Raw genomic sequence first — 24,507 nt, forward strand, 5'->3', positions numbered from 1 at the left:
ATGAAACGTATTCGCTTGAAGTTTTGATCGAGCAAAAAAATAAAACAAGTTTTATCAAAAGTAGAACTGATTTAATTTTTCCCATTTATTTATTTCATTTATGAGGTGGGGGGGTGGAAATTCGGTGCTAAGCGAGTAAATGGTTAAAATTTATTTTTCGTTAAATGAGGAAGGAAATCGATAAATATTTCAATTTAAAAAATAGGAAATACTGTAAAAAATTTCATAGGAGATAATAATAGAAACAAATAATACTAAATAAAGCCTTTGAAGGTTAAGTCGTTATTTTTGTTTCTCTTTTTAGTTTTCTATTTTTATGCAAAGATAACGTGATAATATAACGTATCTTAAAAGTTTTACAGATGTAATTTTAATCGTATAGACATTACGTAGATATAGCGGTCGCAATAATAAATTACGTCACTCCTCTACCTATGAAAAATCCATATTACAATAAAAAAAAAAACTTGTTATAAATATCTGATTTCTTAACATCGGTATATCCGATTTTAAGAAATGCGACAAAAAAATAAAATATAATTTTATTTTTATAATTTTATCTTACTCGTGAAGCATATACAGCGTTCCCTTATTAAACGTCACTGTTCAAAATATTACGAAAAAACTACACTGTAAAATACAAAATGCTTCCTTTTGAAGCTTTAATATACACGAAGTAATTGAGTTGTTTGTATAAGTCTAATCCAAAAAATATACCTGTTTATGGAGATTTGCTTAATATATAAAGATTACCTTGTGCCTGCGTGCGTATGTATATATCTATCTATACTATTGTATAAAAAGGGAGAGGAATATGTAATATATATTTAATAGCGGAGATTTGCCGGTCGAAGTACAAACTTTAGTGAATTGAATTAATGAACTGTAAACTTTGATTCTCTATCACTGGGCGAAGTGGTTTTAACAGAATGATTCGAATCAATCGAGTAAATAATATTACAAAAATAATAGAATTAAATTTACGTTAAATAAAATAAAATAATAATAAATAAATTAAAAAAATGTCTGTTTACAATAATATAGAGTTTCCCGTAGGAATCTGTGTGAGGTTAAAATGGTGAGGTATGCGAACACCACGTGAGGGCTAGACCGATCATCGCTATCAATCGAATGGGGCGTTGTTCTGAGCGTGCAATGATGTGCTCTTGTAGTATCTCTGCAAACAATCGTCCGATTTTCAAAATTCAAACGGGTATTTGCAACCAAAACTTCCACAACCACCGTTACTTTATGTGCGATTGGCAACATCTCTCTCCGGTTATGTCGCAAAAAAAAAGTAAAATAAAAAAATTGATCGCGACGGGAAACGCAAGTAATCTTATAGCGCGGGCGAAGCTGCAACGGAGAGCTAGTCTATATAAATAAAACAATATGTCGTTACTGATTCGTTATCAAAATGCCCGGCAAAAAACTACTGAAGATCAATTGATGAAAAGTTTTAAATACTTTCTTTTTACTGTGTAAGTGCACCATAATAGAGGATTTTGAAATTTCGAGTTTAAAGGGTTAAACTGGAATAACAATAAAATTTAATATTTTTTTAATTTTTTCGGTAACAAATGAAGACATCAACTTGATTTTTGGTCTGTGTAATCTTCTTGTGATGTATCTAAAATTTCTAGATTTTCCGATATACAGAAGAATTGAGAGGAGAGTGGAAGAAGTGTTAGGAGACGACCAATTTGGTTTCAGGAAAAGTATAGAGACAAGGGAAGCAATTTTAGGCCTCAGATTAATAGTAGAAGGAAGATTAAAGAAAAACAAACCGACATACTTGGCGTTTATAGACCTGGAAAAGGCATTCGATAACGTAGACTGGAATAAAATGTTCAGCATTTTAAAGAAATTAGGGTTCAAATGCAGAGATAGAAGAACGATTGCTAACATGTACACGAACCAAACAGCAACAGTAACAATTGAAGAACATAAGAAAGAAGCCCTAATAAGAAAGGGAGTCCGACAAGGATGTTCCCTATCTCCGTTACTTTTTAATCTTTACATGGAACTAGCGGTTAATGATGTTAAAGAACAATTTAGATTCGGAGTAACAGTACAAGGTGGAAAGATACAAGATGCTACGATTTGCTGATGATATAGTAATTCTAGCCGAGAGTAAAAAGGATTTAGAAGAAACAATGAACGGCATAGATGAAGTCCTACGCAAGAACTATCGCGTGAAAATAAACAAGAACAAAACAAAAGTAATGAAATGTAGTAGAAATAACAAAGATGGACCGCTGAATGTGAAAATAGAAGGAGAAAAGATTATGGAGGTAGAAGAATTTTGTTATTTGGGAAGTAGAATTACTAAAGATGGACGAAACAGGAGCGATACAAAATGCCGAATAGCACAAGCTAAACGAGCCTTCAGTAAGAAATATAATTTGTTTACATCAAAAATTAATTTAAATGTCAGGAAAAGATTTTTGAAAGTATATGTTTGGAGTGTCGCTTTATATGGAAGTGAAACTTGGACGATCGGAGTATCTGAGGAGAAAAGATTAGAAGCTTTTGAAATGCGGTGCTATAGGAGAATGTTAAAAATCAGACGGGTGGATAAAGTGACAAACGAAGAGGTATTGCGGCAAATAGATGAAGAAAGAAGCGTTTGGAAAAATATAGTTAAAAGAAGAGACAGACTTATAGGCCACATACTAAGGCATCCTGGAATAGTCGCTTTAATATTGGAAGGACAGGTAGAAGGAAAAAATTGTGTAGGCAGCCACGTTTGGAATATGTAAAACAAATTGTTAGGGATGTAGGATGTAGAAGGTATACTGAAATGAAACGACTAGCACTAGATAGGGAATCTTGGAGAGCTGCATCAAACCAGTCAAATGACTGAAGACAAAAAAAAACGATATTCGAACTTAAAAGGGATGATGAAAGATAAAACGATTTTGAACAATGAATGCAAATTTTTCCCATTTCTGACTATATTAAAGGAGATATTCAGCAGTTTTGAGTCTTAAGATTAATATCTAAAAACCGTTTACGGTTTTTTTTTTAATTTTGATGTTTTAAGGAATATGACGGTGTACAGTTTTTACTTGACTAAAAAATATAAAATTAAAAATAATTTACCGCGATGAGAAACGCAAGTAATCACGGTGCAGGGGAAGCCGCGAAGGGATATTTATATATATATATATTTTTTTTTTTTTTTAAGTAATTATTCTATCTCATCATAATGTGTGTTGTATTTTCTAATCGAGTTGGATAACAAAACCAGTAACAGTGTGCAAATCTGTTTATTAGATATAATTTGTTTTCTTTCTTCTGTTTGGCGATAGGGAGTTAACAGTCACCTTTATCAATATTCACTACCTAAAGTAACAAGCGGCCGAATAGTTTTCTTCAAACAGCTGAAATTATGACGTTGCCCGTTATAAATAAATTTTTTTCAGATTTTATTTGAAAATAATATTTAATATAAATGGAAAACTAATTCTTAATCCGACTACTACAGATACTTCTTAAAAAATAAATTAAAAACTGAAAAACTGTCCCTACTAGGGGGGAGGGTAATTATCGCTAGCAGAACAAAATTGAATTGTACGTACTATACAACGTCCTGCTACAAATCTTTCGTTCACCCTTCAGACCTGACCTGAACAAGCCTAAGATAAAATGTCACAATTTTTTCGTATAAATTATAAAAATATATTTCGTAAATGAAGAAATGAATTTCCCTTGCGTTGAGATTATTTGGTTGTTATTTAACTTTTTTTGACTTACAGTATTTTAAAAAATGAAAATGCTAGTAATAACAAAGTTTATGAGTATGATACCTTGCTAAATGCAAGTTAATTTATCATTAATCAGATAGAAAGCCAAACCAATCCCAGAATTTTGCTGATTACAAACAAGTACTTGCAATCTCGTTATTTGCGGGTTCCACTATATTTTAGTAGATTATAGAAACGTTCGTTAAATAAGCTTTCCAGATTATTTATATAATAAGAGTTGTGTAAAGAAAATTTTTTGTCGACATAATAAGCAAAAAACGTAATAGAAATATTTTTATATCAAAACAAATATATTAATGTTTCTTTGTTACGATGGATTTTCATCAAGTAACGGCTTTTATCCATCGACTACGTTTTTATATCGTATCAGGGTATTAGCGTCCAAAAGATTTCGGGTTCTAATTATTCTGATCAGATTTTTTTTGCATTCAAAATTTCTTTAGGACATTGCCCTGTAGTAATTTTTTTTTAAATAACGCGTAAACAATACAAGAAAAAAAAACTGGAGTGGAGGTGCATGAAGATAAATTGAAAATTCTAACTTTATAAATAAAAAAGTGAAGAGAGAGAAATAACAGATATTAAATTATAAATTATGCCTAGAAAAAAACGTTATTTATTTCAGTTTATTATTTTTTTTTATTATATTATTTTTAAAATGACGTATATATATATATATATTTGTTTTAATTCATGTTTAATCTAATTTTTGCCTCTTATTATTTCAATCAAGTTAATTTCTCAAAAAAAAAAAATAAATACTAGTAAAACTTAATAGCTGATATCAATTTTTTTTAAAAAATGATAAAATCATTTATTAAGTTTCAGTTGAATCTTTTATTCAAACAATACCGAGCGTAAAATGACAGTAAATTACTTATACGACTGACATAATCGTTTTGGTCTATTCGAGAATACCGTTTTCTTTTCTTTTTCTTGTTTTGCCTCCAGAAATTACCGTTCCGGTATTACTTCAGAGGATGAATGAGGATGATATGTATGAGTGTAAATGAAGTGCAATTTTGTACAGTCTCAGTTCGATCATTCCTGAAATGTATGATTAATTAAAAACCCAATCGCCAAAGAACACCGATATCCACCATCTAGTATTCAAATCCGTGTAAAAATAATTTACTTTACTAGGACTTGAACGCTGGAACTCTCGACTTTCAAATCAGCTGATTTGGGAAGACGCGTTCACCACTAGACCTACCCGGCGGGTTCGAGAATATTGTTTCTTTATTTCTTTTTTCCTGTTTAGTCTTCGGTAATTACCGTTCAGATAATACTTCAGAGGATGATATGTATGAGTGTAAATGAAGTGGTCTTGTACAATCTCAGTTCGACCATTACTAAGATGTGTGGTTAATTGAAACCCAACCACCAAAGAACACTGGGATCCACGATCTAGTATTCAAATCCGTTTTTAAATTAACTAACTTTACGAGAATACTGTTTGCTTTCTTGTAACTTCACACGTTAAGCGAAGTGATGACCGCGTTCAAACTAAAAAGAAGTAAATAAATTTACAAACGTTTGCAAATTCGACGAATCAAATCTTTATTATCAGTTCATTCACATAATAATGGTTGTTTATTTTTCGCATTATACGCATTTTATTAGTCGGCTTATCAAAACGAGTCTAAATGACCATTCATAAGGCTGAAACGGCTGTAGCTTGAAAATCGGCAGACGAATGGAAAATCGTTAATCCAAGTTTGTCGTTAAAAATTGTATTCGTCAGAAATTTAAAAAATAATATTTAAGATAGTTAAATCTTTAAAAAAAATATATTTCAATAATAAAATAAAATCTGGTAGATAATAAAAAAAAATTAAAGGAAATTAGCACAAAAGATTCGTATCTCAAATTTGTTCCCGTAATCGTAAAATAAATTCTTAAGATTCAAACTGATCGGCAAAGATATAACCGGATTAAATGATGTCATTATAATTTTTATTGATTTCGATAAACTGGAATAGCTTCAGGAATCGAGAAACTGAGATCATCCAAGGCTAATAATTTCTTATAATCTTTCGTTGTCTCAATATAATTAAAAAATGAATAAATAGTTTTTTTTAAATTTAATATGTATTTTTATGTTAATCTTACCATCGTGATAATAATAAGTGATAATAATTTAAACAATTTTTTTAATTGTAATATTTTACCATAAAAGAATAATTAATTTACTTATTTTACGTATTTTAAAAATTTTTGCTTTCGTAAATTTCGGTATCTTCAGTTTTATAACGTAAACTTTGAATTAATTTTATTCGATAATAATAAAAATGTAATAATATATAAAACGATGAATTATAGAAATAATAAAATACTTTTTTTTTAATAATATTATCTTGGATTACCTAAAAACATTTTGCGATAAAATTTTAACGTCGTTTAATTTTTGAAAGTAAGTACTTTAAATAACATGAGCTTATTGTTAATAGAATATTTTACGTGAAAATTTGATCAGGATAACATTTGTTAGATCTAATATTAAACTATTTGCGGCTCGGATTTTACAAAATACGGGAAACATTTTTCTGATGTTGATGAAAACAGTAGTAATAATAATAATAATAATACGAAAACTTAATATTTAGAATAAATACACACTGACGAATATTTTTTAACAAATTTCTTAGTTTGATTACATTACATTATTTTTTTTTTAAACACAAAGCAAAATAGAATAAAAGTAATTTAATATAAAACAGTTTAAAAAAAAAAATGTTAAATTATAATTTTTTGTAATAATATTACACGTGTAAAATTGTTATAAAATAACAGTTTAAAAAATTATGCGATAAATCATTTTTAATAGTAAAAAAAGTGTACTTAAACAATATTTTTTTTTTTTTTAAATTTTAGTAATTTTGAATTTTCACGAAAGGTTTTATCAAAAACTCGCTTATAATTATTTTTATCGTAAATAATTTCACCAAAATCATACCGTTTTATAATAAAATTTGAAATTAATTATTTCAATAAATATAAATTTGTAGGATTATGTTGACGGCAATTATTACAGACGACTGTTTATGCGATATCGTAATAGGTGAAACGTCGTATTTATCTGTGTAAAACCGTTAAATATTTTACAAACGTAAATTATTTTTTACGTATAAAACTATTATTTAATTGAGAAAACTACAGATAATTAATTTTTGACGTAGACCGAGCCGGCAGATAAAATATTAAAACGCCTGAATATGTGACATAGCCAAAGATTTACGGGTCAGTTTCATTTAAAAAATGAATAGTCGGTCAAGAAATAAGTCGCAACATATAACACAAATAATGTAATATATGAAATAAACGCTAATGAATTATAAAATGAACTCACCTTGTTTGTTGCTGATGATAAGTATTAGCATGTTGAATCAAATTCTGTTCGCCGGCCGACGTATGATGAAAACTTTGATGCGGTTGAAGATTATGTAAATTTTCCGACGATGACGAAGGCGGCGTACCGGAGGGCGATTGTATCGTCGTCAGGTGGATGTACTGTTCCGTGGCGCTTCTCGGCGACGAATCGTCGCGGTGTTGTTCGGTATCTGACGATCTTCTGGACGATATTATCGATTGTTGTTGAGGATGATTATGATGGTGGTGATGATTGTGGTGGTGATTCGATCTCCTAAAATTGTCTTCGACTAATACGTCTTCGTACCTGGCGTGATTCGTGGTACAATCTTCGACGACTTCCAACGACGTATCGTTTTCTTCGTGTTTCAATTCGATAATACTACCTTCTTGCGCCGCACCGTAAGGTATCGGTAAACTCGAATATATTTCTTCTTGATAATTTTTTAAATGCGGATAATACGCGTGCAATCTCATCGCTTCGTCTGCGGTCGTAACTACCTGATGATGATGGAAATGATTTTGAAACGATCTGGTCATCGCATCGCCGTCTTCGTGTTCGTCGTCCTGATTTATCCGTAGATCGCAAACATCTTCGGGTCGATTATTGTTATTATCGTTATCGCTGTGATTGTTGATTATCGTAGTTTGCGATCGCGGCGGCGATTCTTCCACTTTCGTTATACTATTATTGTTAATTTGGTCTATAGTGGCGGCCGCAGTCCTGTCTTCTTCGCCCCCGCTACTAGTGCTGCTCTCTGTAGGACCTCCTCTGCCACTACCGCTGGAGACTATATTACCGCTTTCTAAAGGAGAGTTACTGCTAATATGTCCTCCGCCGCTAGCGACAGTACCGGCAGCACTCCCTGTCGTTGTTTCCTCGTACTCGGACAGCATCGTCATTCCTGTTACAATAATACAAACAAACACGCCGTTGTAGTAATAATTACAATAAATATTATTACGATATAAATTTTTATAAACTATAATATATTAAATCTTCCCTGCATTACGTATAAAAATATTTTTAAAAAGTGATTTACCGATAATATTATTTTTTTTTTTTCTATATACAACTACTACGCTAGCTAGTCGGTTAAGTAACTTAACGAGCGAGTTGACCTAACCTGAACAACTAACGCTAATCACTACAATACAGTACTAACTTTATAATACATTATGTTCCTATTAGTGTGTAGTTGTGGTTTAACTCTTTTCTCTCTTTTTTTTTTTTTGTTGGTATAGTTGAATCGACCATCTACAACAGCCTATTCTATCCCCACTACTTGTTTTAATTTTTTTATTTATAATATTTTCTTTCTTTATTTCTTTCATCGCTACACCGTGTTTGGTTCTCCACTATTATTATTATTATTAGGTACTTTATTATTATTATTATTATTATTATTACTTTTTGAAAATATTATTAGTATAATTGTAGATTGGGATTTTTATTTATTTAATTAAGATGTTCATGCGAGCTTTATTAATTTCATAAACTCAATTTATTATTGTTTTTTTTTATAACAGTTAAATAACTTTTATTTCACTCTTTAACATAAAACTTAATTAAAGTTGTTTTAAATAGAATTTACATTCGGTTACAATATTAAAGAAATCTTAAATAAATATGATCAATGACGTATGCGTAGAAGCTTCCATCGAAACTCCTGAAAAATTACATCCTAATATTCCAACGCCGAACGTTTTTTAATGTTAAGTACGCGGATAAAGTTAAATCAGAGAACACAAAATTCAAACGATCAAAGGATTAATAAACAAGAGAAACGATAAAACACAGAGAAAAAATAAATTTAAAATTAATAACTAAAGAATAATAATTAGAATTGAACGAAGCTAAATAATAATATGATAAGTAACGCTCAATCGATGCAGCACTGAAATCATATTAAGTCACCGAGAACCAACACCTGGAATCGTATTAGCCTTCTAATGTCTTCACAATTGCCTAGAAGATTACTACTTATTTGTTTAGCCGCAGTTTATATTTTGTACCGAATCGCTGTATTTCTTCTCCGATGTACGATAAACCCAGATATTTGTGTATCTCACAGTTTCTTACGAACCAAAGCGCTTCTGTTATGCTCCTCGATAACTTGTTTTGAAATCGCTGTATTATCTCAATGTTGTTGCTGTTTGAAGTACCTCGAAGCCGGTAACCGTAGATCCAAATCGGTTTCAATATAGTCGTGTACAACAAGCGCTTGTTAGGTAGTGACGCGACTTCCCAAATCAGATGATTTGGAAGTCGAGAGTTCCAGCGTTCAAGTTCTAGTAAAGTCATCATTTTTATACGGATTTGAATCCTAGACCGTGGATACCGGTGTTCTTTGGTGGTTGGGTTTCAATTAACCACACATCTCACAAATGGTCAAACTGAGAATGTACAAGACTACACTTCATTTACATTCACACATATCATCTTCATTCATCCTCTGAAGTATTATCTGAACGGTAATTGTCGGAGGCTAACCAGAATAAAAATAGATAGTGAAAGCTGCAATCTCGCTACGCTAAACCAAGTAAAACGGTCGAGGTACGAACTTCTCAAAGACCTGCTAAACATCCAAGAATCTGGCAGATCAGTATTTCTTCTCTTCAAGGTATTTGCCGATAACCTTAAAACATCTATGCGTCAGCTCAATAATGGAGCGACCGTCTTACAAGCCGAACTTATTATCAGGAATAACTTGATGTGTTCCGTAATAGGCCACAGTCTCTTCTTTCTTTTTCATGTTTAGCCTCCGGGAATACCGTTTAGGTATTACTTCAGAGGATGATATGTATGAGTGTGAATGAAGTGTAGTCTTGTACGTTCTCAGTTCGACCGTACCTGAAAAGTGTTGGTTAATTGAAACCTAACCACCAAAGAACACCGGTATCCACGATCTAGTATTCAAATCCGTATAAAAGTAACTGCCTTTACTAGGAGTTCAACGCTGGAATTATCGACTTCGAAATCAGCTGATTTGAGAAGAGGCGTTCATCACTAGACCAATCCGGCGGGTGAAATGAACTCGTACTGAAAGGATATATGTTGTATGAACTTTTTATATTATTTTTTAGTAGAACAGGTTATGAAAGTCCCAGGAGAACTTCATGATATATCTTAAAACAACAGGAACCTAAAAGAAACCTACACTGACCAGAGAGAATCAATAGGTATATATATTAATACCTATTAATATATAGTTTAAAAACTAAACTATTTTTGTTTTTTTTTGGGGTATATATTAATTATATACCCCCAAACAAAACTAAGTATCGTAAAATTAAGTAACTGATTAAAATCAATTTAAAAGCCGCGTACAGGTCGGAAAATACTAAGTCGGAGTATTATCTTATTTCAATGTAAGTTTGCCTACAATACAAATATTCAAGTTTTAATTAAACTTGCAAATATTAAACAAACATAAAAAGATTCATTCTTTTTTTGATATTATTTTTTTTTTTTTAAATTTATACGCACGGAAAAATTTTAATGAAAAATATTTGAATAATCTTGCACATTCTACTTTTATATTTCGAACAATATGTGGGTTCCACTTACTTATTTTATATAATACTAGCAGACCCGGCAATGCTTCGTTATTGCTTTATATATATATATATATATATATATATATATATATATATATATATATAGAGAGAGAGAGAGAGCGAGAGAGAGAGAGAGAGTGGGAGAGAGAAGGTTTAAATGAACACAATTGAAAATTTGATAAAAAATTAAAAACTGAACTTCACAAATTTTACCTTTCACTTATTTTCCTTCCCATTTTCCCTTTCCAAATTCTCCCTTTCACCCTTCTCCTTCCCCCTCTCCCAGTTTCCTTTTTACCTTTTCCCCTTTTTCCCTTTTGCCCGCGCGTAAATCGGGTTTACGGGCGGGCTTACGGTCGCGTGGGTTTATGTATCGCCATTTTCGGCCGAACTTGTTGAGCTGAGATTTCGAATTAACGCCTCAGTTGCAGAGGTAACGTCAAATATCTGGCTACAGTCTAGAATGAAATCGACTCCGGATCGGGTACATGTCGTATTAAAAACAGAAGTCATATCGAACTAAAGTGAAAATTAGATGACTTTTTATTTTATGAAATTTGACTTCAACCGAATCTTTAAGTTATCTTGATAAATCTTTATACGCTTTTAAATTTGTGGTCCTTTTTGAATCACCGGATATGCCGAACGGATCTTTAATTAATATATTTTACAACCGTGCGGATCTCAACTCGACTATCTTGTTATGGGTTTTACTTCAATTTTATACGAATTGCGTACATACAATAAAAATAAACGGAAAATTTAACCGATTTACAGGTTGGACTATATATATAGATTGTACTCGCGTGTTAAAAATTGCATCATTTTTCTATCTACAAAAATAATCATAAGATAACGTAATATTCCGTGAAGTCATTAGTATCTTGAAAAGAATTCACCGTTTTTTTTTTGTTTTTTTTTTATAAATGAAAAACAAAATTATAATTTACAAGTATAAATTTAAATTTTATTTACAAAAACAGTTTCGCAAATTCTTAAGAACCTGATATAGTCGATGATCGTAAAATATGACACACTTTCATCGTTCTGCTCAACTAATTATAAATTTGTACGGATAAATTTACTCTTAAAACAATTGAAATCGGTTATGCGGTTCTTAAGTAAACCGATCGATCCAAAAAGAAGTTAATAAAAACACCTGTTAATACGACAAAATAAAAAAAATATTTAATTTCATTATGCTTCAGTCGATAATTATTTATTATCGATACGACAATTTCATCTGTTATTATCTTCAGTGCAGTAGCTTTTTTCAGTATAATAAATATATATTAAAAGATTTCATCGATGTGTAAAATCTTATCTAAATTATTGCGTTACATTTAAGATGTGTTTTTTATGCGTATTATCTTCGACCGGATTTCGATTTTTTCTTTACTGTTAAAATTTCTCCCACCCTCTCTTTTTTTTATTCAACATTAATCTGGAATAGATAATTTTTATATCTATATCATGGTTTTTATATAGCCGTACCTTATCAATAGTATTAACGACACCTGTTAGAGTAGGTCAGTAAGAATTTTTTTTCTTTTTTTGATAACTACTATCAGTGTAAGTTAATATTACATACAGATTTTTTTTTATCTGTGACGTATTATTGTTGTTATTTATTTATTTATTTTTTTTACAATTCAAGATAATTTCTTTTAATTGATTTTTCTTTTTTACACTTAATAAAAAAAATAGTAAATAATTGTATTTAAAAAAGAACCTTGTCCATCTTAATTTAAAATTTCAAAATTAAAAAAAAATAGATAAATCAACAAAATGAAACTATTGGTTAAATCAATAATATTAGATGAATGACGTACAATGAAAAGAAAATTACGCCTACGTTTGTTATATTAAGGATTAATTTTTGAAAAATATTTTAAGGCGATTATTATAGCGGGGAGCGAGTGACGTTTTATCTTACATCATAATTAACAGGAAAATCAAATTCTTTCTTGCAGGATCAACTGGGTCACATTTTTTCTTTATTTCAATACTCTTATTTTATAAGATCATTTATTGACTTTTTTAGGCGTGTATATTTTTATAATTAATAATTTCTGGATCTCTTATTTAAACGAATTGTTTGTATTTCATTTCAACTAGTTCGTTTCTTGTTTTGAAACGTATTCTGGTCGACTAGATTTATTACACATATGTTCTTCGATTAAATTTATATTGTGATATGCCGTTAATACTATGTTTAATATTTTGATTTGTTTCGGATATTTCTTAGTTGTATATATATATATATTATTATTATTATTATTATTATTATTATATAAATAGAAAGAGGGTTTTTGTTTGTTTGGGATAAACAAAAAATCTATTCCATCCATCGCAACCAAATTTTTACCCATATTTCTTGACATATTTAAGAAGGTTTTTTTTAGATAAATTTCATGTCATAAAATTTCGAAAATATATTATATATATAGTAGTACAGATTTTCCGGTTGATGCACAAACATTACGAATTGAATTAATGAACTGTGTGTCTCTGTCACTGCGTGAGCTGGATTTGAACTGAATGATTCGACTCGATCGAATGAATAATATTACTAAAATAATATAATTAAATTTACGTTAAATAAAATAATATTAAATAGATTTAATAAAAATTAATTTTTAACGATAATGGGATTCCGGTATGGACTGCGTGTAACGCTAAAGTAGTGAAGTAAGCGAGCATCTCGTGGGAGACTAGACCGATCGTCAGAATTCGTAACCATCGGGACGGTAACAAACGGGGTATCCCGGAAACGCTGTTTTGAGAGATGCAATTGGGGTACTCTTATAATATCTCTGCAAACAATCGACCGATTTTCAAAATTCAAACTAGGTATTTCTTAGTAGGTTGAAAGCTATCCTTTGCATGCTTCAGGTACGCTCTTGAACTAACAGATCACGGTTATTCGAAAATATTGTTATATATATATATATATATAAAGTTTGTCTCTTTCTTATCACGTGACGCGAGAACCGACTGATCGATTACTTTCAAATTTGAAGGATACATTCGTGATACACCAGGGAAGCTTTTAAGCCATCGACCAAGGTCATAGCTACGTTGAAGGTTAAAATATTAATTATTTCTTCACCCCCACAAAGAGTGAAGTTGTAAATTAAAGATATTTATTAAAGAAAAAAAAGTAATCATTTTACTTCATTAATATATTTATCCTACGACGGCAAAGAAATATGTTATGAATTTTGTCATCAAAGATGTGGGCACTTTACATACCACAGCTATATTATTCTAAAACTTTATAATTATTATTTATAAGTATTATTCTTACAAACATGAGGATAACGTACAGAGCGGGGGTTCAGGGGATGGAGTCCTCTGGGTAGATGGGACTGGCGACCGAAACAAGTTTTGCGGCCATAGGGTAGGCACCGAGGAGCCCCTGAGTTGACTCCGGGATTCGTCCGGGCTGACCTGAGCCCCGAGAGTTCAGGTTCTGGCTAGACAGACCGGCTAGTATATACATTTAATTTGAGAGAGTGTATCACGAATTTTCCCTGGAACTTTCATAACCTATTGTACTCGTAAAAATACGTAATGAAAAAAGTTCATATAAACATATATCCTAAAATGCTTTGTTTGCGACTTAACGCTAGCTAAAGATTTCACTCGGAGTTTAGCTACCTCTCGGTAAAATGAGGGTCGTACTGAAATTTTTAGGACGTTAATTAAGGAGAAGAATTAGTGATTTCTTATGGCTTTTGACCTGAAAAATTCGAATAAAATGCGTCGTAGACCCGTTTCTGCGATAGCTTTTGAGAAATCTGGAGTGAAAACCAATAAATTAAGCTAAAAAACTCCCATTTTTGTATATTTTACGTATAATAGCTTTACTAAACGGTTAATAAACACATAAAACATTTAAAAAAAACTTGTAGAGAATTTAATTTCGAAGAAAATGGCATAAGATACGTTGAATTAAACAAAGAAAAATTAGAAAAATGCGAATTTTGTGTGTGTGTGTATATATATATATAGACACTGGTTACTATGTGGGACCTTTAAAAGTTAATCTCACAACAAATCTTTGTCGTAATTTTTAAATCTTGGAACGCTATTGTTGTGTTTTCATATGAAAGGATGTTGGACCTTTCACACGTTGCAATCCTCAGAAGTAACTGAAAAATGCAGAGCCGTGAAGTTGTTTGAAGCACAGAAGTCACTTTAAGAACTGTAAAAATTGGATAAAGAGTATGCGATCTGATAAATAAAAAATAAGATGAACCAAAAGTGTAGGAACAATATAATCTTTAAAGCGGGAATTTTTTCAAATATGTATTTATTAGGAAGCCCGACTTTACCCGAGTATCATCTAAGGTACAGGTGCGTTCACCGATTAGCAAATAGTTCTTGGATGTATCATTAAATCGCCAACGTACTAAAGATTCCTTAGCATTCAAGATTATAATTATATAGGCAAAATGCAGCAAAAATAAATTACAAATAGCGAAAAAAAGGATTTGAGGATGAGACAAAAATCTCACCACAAAAGAATGCTCTAAGGCTCTTTCCCGATCTCGGGAATAAATCCCGACCAAAATTCTTCGTTGTTTAAAGTAGCTTTTTACCCAGGATGGCTGCAGAGTACAACAGATTAATGGTTTTGTTTTGAATAAGAAGTGTAGTAAAACATTTTATATCTGGGACATCAGGAGAACAGTTATTGCTCGTTATCGGAATAAGTTTAAGTACCGATATCGTAAAAAGAAAGATAAGACCTTTAGATGATTATTATTACATCCATTGTAACTGAATCAGAAATTCATCAAGAATTTAAGAATCAGAAATTCTTCAAGAATCATTGTCATTGATTCTCTTAAAGAAAGTGTTTATAAAATCGAATTAGAATTTTTGTTCTTGTAAGGAATATTTTAAAATAGTAAAAGACAAAAGATCTTCAAACTAAGATCCAACATTTCCTACTCAGCAGAGATGGCAAAAATAGAAAGAAGAATTCTAAGAACATGCATAAATAAAAGACGACTTACTGATGGGGGAGAATGGAGACTCATACCAGAGCAAGAGATCCATAAAAACGTAGAACAACCTCTAGAAAGAAAGAAAAGAATTTCCTTCTTTGGACGCTTAATAAGAACAGGATCGTCAGGAAACTGGTCGAGAAATACTGGAAAATGTCCGAAACACCGATCTGGATAACCGAAATTAAACAAGATATATGAGAACTTGAAATTACAATAGAAGATTTACGAAACGAAACTGACAATGTAAAAATATTAATAGAAGCAAACTCAAGATTTAATATTAAAAAAAAAACAACGAGGGTTTGTTCAGAAGAATTCAAAAAAGCAAGATCTGACAGAATGAAGAAGTATTGGAAACAATCACGAAGAAAAAGAAAAAGAAAAGACGAATCAGAGTTGACTAAAGTGGTCCACTGCGACCTCAAAACCCTCAAAAAAAAGATAAAAAATATTTTTGACTTTTCTTATATTTATATAAAAATATATTTTTTTCCTTTAAAATTTCGTACTGGATATCTATTCCCTTTTACTGGAAATTGTTCTTATTTTTGTGATTTCTACTTAACGTGGAGAGTTCTTAGAAAAAGATAAGAAGGAATTAAAAGCAAATAAAAAAAATTAAAACAAATGTAATTACCATTTATTAATATTTGATGGATCAAAAGAGGTCAACATAAACAAAAAAGCATTAGTGGCCGAATAAAGCTACCGTTCTTATTCGTGATTTTATAATCATCCGAAAAACTAAAATTTTATCTTGTTCAATAAAAAAGAATTATTGATTTTTTATATAACTGAAACAATTATACTTAAAAAAAAGCTGACAACACAGTTATAGGAAAAAAGTCCTCAACTACGGTTGGTTTCTCAAGTACTGTTTACACATACATGCATACAAAACTTAATTAAAAATATTTAACATTTTATTTAAATATAATATTTTTTCGTTTATTTTAATCGATCATTCTAACTAAAACGCGCGCGTATACCGTATTTAATTCGCGCGGATGTAGCGTTAGTAGCGGCGACGGTCGACACTAACTAAACTAATGTAATTTCTTAAGTTACATAGGATAAATTTCGCTTATACGTTCGGTAACTGGGATAGTCGCGAGTCTTAACGCACCAGGTACCGAGTCGACCGGGCGATCGAGTTCGAAACTCAACCAGACCGAGTTACTTTTTTACACTTTAAATATTATTCATTTATTTAATTCTACCGCTCACCTGTGACGTCACAACAAAGCGGACGACTACAACAGTATTTCTTGGGGTGAGGGTGCGATTTTGGAAACAGATTTTTTTTTGAAAATATTAATATTTTTTAATCATTAAAAATTAACCTTAATTAGGGGAAATCTCGAAATACTAAGGGTGACTTCCCTCTACAGTCACATCCCCTTGATTTTTAAGTTGAAAATTTAATGGAACAATGTTCCATATGTAGAAATATTCTGACCATGTTTGGCCGAAATCGGATCAGTAGTTCTAGAGATATAAGATGATTTAGAGGTCGACATAGAACACACGTATTTACGAACATTAACATCCGGAAAATTTCTATCCGGTTTTTTGGGTTCCTTAGGTACAAAACGTCAAGATCCGGTGAAAACCGGATATGCCCAAATTGAATCGATTACAATACTTTCCCTTCTAGAGCTCTCTAGACAGGGAAGTAAAAATTGTAAACAACAAACAATTTTTAAAAAAATTCGATTCTTATAAATGAAATTTGAAAAAAGTGAGAAAAATATATTTCTTAGAGTTATTTTATTATTGTTATTTATTATTATTATTATTTGTTATTTATTATTTTATTTATATAAATTTAATATTCGAATGTATAACTAACCAGCCTACCGTTGAGAATAATTTTAATTATTATAATTTCAATAAAAAGTTTTTCTTACACATTTTAAAGTAAAAGACAATATTTTATTGTTCAGCGTCATCGCTACATTGTTTTTCTTCTCTTGAATAACTTTGCCATTTACTAGAGTTAAAAAATTTTGTTAGATAACCTTTTATTAAAAAAAAAAAAATCTTTAATTAAAATAAAATGACCCCGGACATTTTTACAATTTTTTTTTTTTTTTTTTAATTGTAAAAATCATTTAAATTATTTATTAACAAAATTATTCAAATTACTTTTGAAAAATTAAATTTTTTTTTAAAGAAAAAGTATCTGTGCGTCAGTTAATAAGTATAGTGTTTTATTCTGTTGGTACATATAACATTCGTTACGTAGATAACTTCAAGAATTTTTAGGATTTTTGTTGCACGGATAAGAAAAAGTAAAATTTTCACACCATTTTTTTCAAGAAGTCCTGGGAAAACTCACTGTAAAATGTCGTGAAATTTCATATGAAACTTGGAAAAACCGCTACTTTAACTTATATTTTATTAAAAAAAGTATATGGCAATGAAGTTTTATCTCATGCGCGGGTTTTTGAGTGGTTTAAGAGTTTCCAAGATGGCCGAGAAGACGTTGAAGATGATATCGGTCCGGGTCTTTTTTTACGGATTTGAATATTAGATGGTGGATACCGGTGTTGTTTGGCGGTCGGGTTTCAATTAACCACACATCTCAGGAATAGTCGAACTGAGAGTGTACAAGACTACACTTCATTTAGATTTATCCCCTGAAGTATACCTGAACGGTAATTCTCGGAGGCTAAACAGGAAAAAAGAAAGAAGATTTAAAGGGCAGATCGGTCAGGTTATACCCTAAAAATAATGGAAACTTATTTATTATTGTAGAATATCAGTTTACAGATTTTGTCTCATCTATTCGCATAATAATTAAGGTTGTCATTTACTGTTCCTTTATTGAAATTTGATTATTGTTCATAGGAAACATTATACCAAATTATATTTGATACTAGAAAACCCGTCAATGCTTCGCTATTGCTAGATTTGAGTATATATGTACATTAAATGAACACGATTGAAAGTTTGTTAAAACATTAAAAAAATGAACGCTATAGAACATTACAAAATTTAACCTTTCACTATATCCTGTTTTCCCTCTTTACCTTGTCTCCTTTTCTCTTCTTCAATTTTCCCCTATTTCCCGCCCATAAATCAGTCCAGTAATTTTTTAGTCGGTAGCGGACACGCATACAATTTTTCTAAATATCTCAACCCCAGCGACATCTAGCGGCCATTTTTTTCAAAAATATTTTTGTTCTAATATATATTCTGAATATGAGCCAAATCGGACCGTAAATGGAATTTTTCCAAATATTTCAACCCCAGCGCTATCGACCGTGTCCAACTTTTGCAGAGTTTATTTCTTTCTAGCTTTATTTCTTTCTTTAGCTTTTGAAATGCGGTGCTATAGGAGAATGTTAAAAATCAGACGGGTGGATAAAGTGACAAATGAAGAGGTATTGAGGCAAATAGATGAAGAAAGAAGCATTTGGAAAAATATAGTTATAACAAGAGACAGACTTATAGGCCACATACTAAGGCATCCTGGAATAGTCGCTTTAATATTGGAAGGACAGGTAGAAGGGAAAAATTGTGTAGGCAGGCCACGTTTGGAATACGTAAAACAAATCGTTAGGGATGTAGGATGTAGAGGGTATACTGAAATGAAACGACTAGCACTAGATAGGGAATCTTGGAGAGGTGCATCAAACCAGTCAAATGACTGAAGACTAAAAAAAAATTTCTTTCTATGTAAATAACACATATTCTGAATATGAGGCAAATCGGACTATAAATACAGTTTCGAAATATCTCGAACCCAGCGCCATCTAGTGGGTTCAAACTAATTCAGAGACCTTCCCTGGCATGCATCCAACTATTCCCCAAAGTTTCATCGCTATCGGATGTACGGTTTAGGAAGGCATAAGAGACATACAGACAGACAAACATTCATATATTTTTACATATAAAACATATTTTTATATATATACATTATATAAAATATAGATGGAAACGTTTAAAGAAATATTTATTTTATTTTGTAAAAATCTTTTGCGACTTAAAAAGATTTGATGAAAAGAACTAATTTGGAATTCACAAAAGACCTGTACCTTCTCAAGGATAAGTAATTGAATTTCTAAGCTTTTTTTAATGTATTTTACTTGTCGAACTCGAGAATATATATCGTTTAAGTATATAATTAAGAAAATCTGAAATTATTTGTGCGAATAAAATTTACATGTACGAATTTTATCGTTTACCGATAAAATTTCAAAAACATTCGTATTTTATCCGTTTGTAGATAGAAAATATAAAATCCTTTTCGAAAAAAAAATTCAGTGTACTTTAACTTAAAAGAAAAAAACAAATAATAATTTACGTACTTTTTGTAGAAATTTATAAATTAATTTTTAGAACCGGTTTGTATATTTTAAATGACTTTGATTCTATTAAATATTATTAGATTAAATTATAAACGAATTATTTTAACGCGGATTAATTCTAACCTATATTAAATATTAAAATAATATTTTTTTTTTAAACTGGTGTACGTGTAACGTATATAAAACAAAATGGAGTCGTCATATATATTATTATTATTGTGTAATCCATTAAATATTATTTTAAAAGAGTTTTATTCTACATTATATTTTCAACTATAAACTAATGGCCTTGAAATTTATTACTAATTATTTTAACGGAGTCTATACATTAACAGTTTAACCGAATAAAAATAATAATAATACTGTAACGAGTTTGGTTAGTTATAATAAAGAAAAATGTTACTTAAACTACTACCGCGTTGCATAAATATTAATTAGTAGAAGAATTTTTTTTATCGTTAAAATATTTTCAAAGTAATTAATGGAAAAAAATTATGTTATTTTTAAATTTTCCAAAATTGATGTTATTAAAAATAATTCAAACGTACTATTACACGGGATCAGGATTATTCAGGCATTATCCGAAAAAACTTCAGTTAAAATTATAAAAATGACGTGTGTAAATACATTTTTTATTTTATTAATATATATTTGTCTTTTATTCTGATACGATATGATAACGTTTCGCTTTTTTTTTCACAGGGTTTAAGATTCTACACAATGTTCCATTTTTAATAAATTAGTTCTACGGCATAATTATCCTCCATAGATCAGTTTTGCTTAACGACCGAATTAAACAAATTGTAAAGAAATGCGGTAAAAAAATGTTATAAATAAATAAACAAACGTGTTTTTCCTTGGTTTCTGTTTGTTTTTTTTTTTTTGTTTTTTTAAAGACAACAAACTAAACAATAAAATTAAATCAATTTTTAAATAAACGTACTATAATAATCTGTAATTCTTATTTCTATATGGAATTTCAGCCGAAATTAAAAAAAAAAAAAAAACCATTAATTTTCGGGGTCGATTCAGAAAAACGAAATTAAAAGAAAAATTGGATAGTATCAGTTTTAAGGTAAAGCTTCGCACGGATAACACGAATGTATAATACAAATTTGAAATTAAAACAACAGACACAAATTTTCGTCTGTGTGTGAAACGAGGCTAGTTCAATAATTAGAGACAAATAATTGTAGAAAAAATTATTATTTATGCAATGTCAATAAACTAATGCTTTTTTAAAACATAACCCCGGGCTATTTTTTGGGGGGGAGGGGGAGCTGGATATAATTTAATATGAACTCAGCCCCAAGGGAGATTTAGGAGGAATTCCCCTCACCCGCACTTCTTCCGCCATTCTTTGCCCGGATATTTTTAACCGACATCGTGAAAACTGTATGCCACGATTGCTCGGTCTAGAGCATACGAGGTGTGATAAAAAAATACGGTGAATAATTTTTTATTAAAAAAAAGTAATAAGATTACATAGAATTCGATTTAATCTCCTTGGCCAGCAATGCACTTATCCCAACGTTGACTCCATGACTGGAGGTATTTCTGGAAGGCGTCTTTCGGAAGGGCTTTCAGCTGCTCGGTCGTGACCCTTTGAATGTCAGCAGTGGTGTCAAAACGTTTTCCTTTAAGCACAGTTTTAATTTTTGGGAAGAGCCAAAAGTCGCACGATCCTAAATCCGGTGAGTATGGCGGATGTGGACAGACAGGAAGAACCCTTTGTTTGGCCAAAAACTCGCGAATGAGAAGCGAGGCGTGACACGGCGCGTTGTCGTGGTGAAGAAGGAAGCCATCGGTCCATTTTTCTGGTCGCTTTCTTCGTACGTCGTTTCGCAAACGTTGCAGTACACCCTTATAAAATTCAGAGTTTACAGTTGTTCCCCTTGGAACGAACTCTGATCGCACTATGCCCTCGCTATCGAAAAAACAACGAGCATGGCCTTGATGTTGGATTTTGACTGACGTGCCTTTTTAGGGTGAGGAGATGAACCGGTTTTCCATCGGGAACTCTGCATTTTGGTCTCAGGGTCGTAGCCACTTTCATCTCCAGTTACAATTTTGGTCATGAAGTCCGGATATGCATGAAGACGACCCTTCAACTCCGTGCAAATTGACACACGATTTTCCTTCTGTTCATCACTCAAAAGTCTGGGAACAAATTTTGCACTCGCTCGTCTCGTTTGGAATTCATTAGTTAAAATGGTTTGAACAGATGCGTACGAGATGTTAAGGTCTTCCGATAGCTCTCGAATAGTCATTCGCCTGTTTGAACGAACCATTGTTTCCACTTTTGCACTTTTGCAAATGGACAAAGGCACTTTGTCCATTTTTCCGTTCCTTTCCTTGGGACATTTCAGCAATTTCCCACATTTTTATACGTTTGTCCTACCGATTAAGGTTATTAATGCGATTTTGCAAAGCGTCTATCTTAACTTCCACTAGTCTTCCACTACGATGAAAATCGATGATTTTTTTCTCACCGATTTAAACCGTTCACGTACAAAGATTTGCACGGATAATACATTTTTTCTCCGTGTTATTTAAACTACAAGGGAATTTCGGTTTTAAACTTTCAAGGAAAGTGGAACTGTACCTGGTAGAACAGCATAGCAAGCTGTTTTCCCACGTATAATATGTAGCTGAAAGTTTGCCCCTCGCCAACTGATGTGTCTAGTGTACTGGTCAGTTACGTTTGCATTTAATATACAAATGTGTCGTTATTAGTATTCGGATGTTATCAGGATAGGTAGTACAACAAACCCCGCTCGCCCGTCCCGCCGTTGCCAGATAGGCAAACACAGGGGAAAACCTTCAGCTCATTTAGTGTATATATTTAATGCAGAACAGACAGATTTGATAATAAAAGTAGAAAACTTTACAATAATGGACATTTTTTTCGAACAACTGATATTTTTGTCAGGGCTGCCGATTGAACGTTAAACACTTGCTTAGTCTATTCTACTTGAATATTTTTTCGCTTTTGAAATTTGTCTCTTTAGTTATTGAACGACCCTTAAACAGTATATTCAATGTTATTATAATCCAGTACTATATTCTTCTTATATACTAAGAATGCTAAGGCTTACCGATGTTAGCCTCGGCCTCCATCACCAATCCTAACCAACGTTCCTTATCCATCGTCATCTCCATGTTACCTCCCACTCACGTCCTTCCCAGATCATAAAGAACATCATACATCCACCTTATTCTCGGGCCACCTCTTCTTTTACTCTTAAATACTTGTCCTTTTAATATTTTCTTCGGTATACGGTATCCATCCATTCGTTCCATATTATCCATTCACCGCATTCGCTGGGCTTCATGAATCTTTCCACGTCTTTGTCGTTCAATACCTCCTTTCCCGTATTTCTCAATATCATTCTATCGAATCAGGCCGTGTGTATACATAGTACGAAATCCTTCTTTCATATCTTCTCGACATTTCTTACTTGCCTTTAGGCAGCGTCTACGTCTCATTTCCATAGGTGATAGCAGGTGTAATTAGCGTTTTTATGTTTTCATTTTTGTATTACGACCGATTAGCTTGTTTCTCAGCAATCCTGATTTCGCATATTTCCTGTTTGAGCACTATATATATATATATATATATATATATATATATATATATATATATATATATATATATATATATATATATATAGTAATAACTATTATATATATATATAATAATGAAAAAGAGTATCTTTAAAACGTTTTATCGTGAAATAAGTTTTCATATATTTGGCATATTTCACTAATAATCCGGAAAAATCTCTTACGGGAATTTTAGAGGAATTCCATAAATCAAATATAAAAAAGTTATGAAAAATCAAGGTATTTGTTTCGAGTAAGGTCTTAAATAAGTTTTAAAAATGCTCAAGTATCCACAACTTTTAGAATCGATTGTATCGGAGTATATCTTACAAAAGTCGGTTAAAATTCTACTCGATGCGAATACTTGTAGATATTTCAATGACCGTTCAAAAACAATTTTTGTGTATGTATATAAATCGATAAAAGGGATTATTTTAAAGTTAAATATGAAATATTAAGATTTCTAATATCCTACAAAAGCGGATATTAAAAATAATTTTGTGGGTGGCTATGCCAGATTTTTTATTTTATTCTTATTAAAATCGTTAAATCTATTAAAATTAAATTTAATTTTTTTTTTAATTCCATTTCCAGGCAATTCAGTTTTGATTACAGGATGAGTCAGAAGTTTAATTTTAATCTAATTTTAGATTTACAACTTCCTAAAATATTAAATGTTAGGGTTAAGAATTAATTATTTATTATTATTATTTTATTAATTATTATTAGGGTTATTTGAAGAAAAGACATTTTTATTTAACAGCCTTTTTTAACATTCAAATTATGAAATTTTATTTCATAAAAACGGATATTACAGTAACTTGAACAGTTTAAAAAAGGGGTGAAAACGACCTTCTCCAACAT

At 31.0% G+C, this 24,507-nt stretch overlaps 1 protein-coding gene across 3 annotated transcripts in view; it reads right to left on the bottom strand.

Moving 5' to 3' along the window:
- Positions 1-24,507, bottom strand: part of LOC142333416 (uncharacterized) — a 319,340-nt gene that overhangs the window by 161,880 nt on the left and 132,953 nt on the right. For all 3 annotated transcript variants that reach the window (XM_075380474.1, XM_075380475.1, XM_075380476.1), the window contains exon 2: positions 7,120-8,044. In XM_075380474.1, coding sequence (XP_075236589.1) covers positions 7,120-8,042 — 923 coding nt within the window. In that variant the 5' untranslated portion in view covers positions 8,043-8,044. The remainder of the gene's footprint in view (positions 1-7,119; positions 8,045-24,507) is intronic.

This window comes from Lycorma delicatula, chromosome 12 (genome assembly GCF_047948215.1).
Source record: "Lycorma delicatula isolate Av1 chromosome 12, ASM4794821v1, whole genome shotgun sequence".
Classification (NCBI taxonomy): Eukaryota; Metazoa; Arthropoda; class Insecta; order Hemiptera; family Fulgoridae; genus Lycorma; species Lycorma delicatula.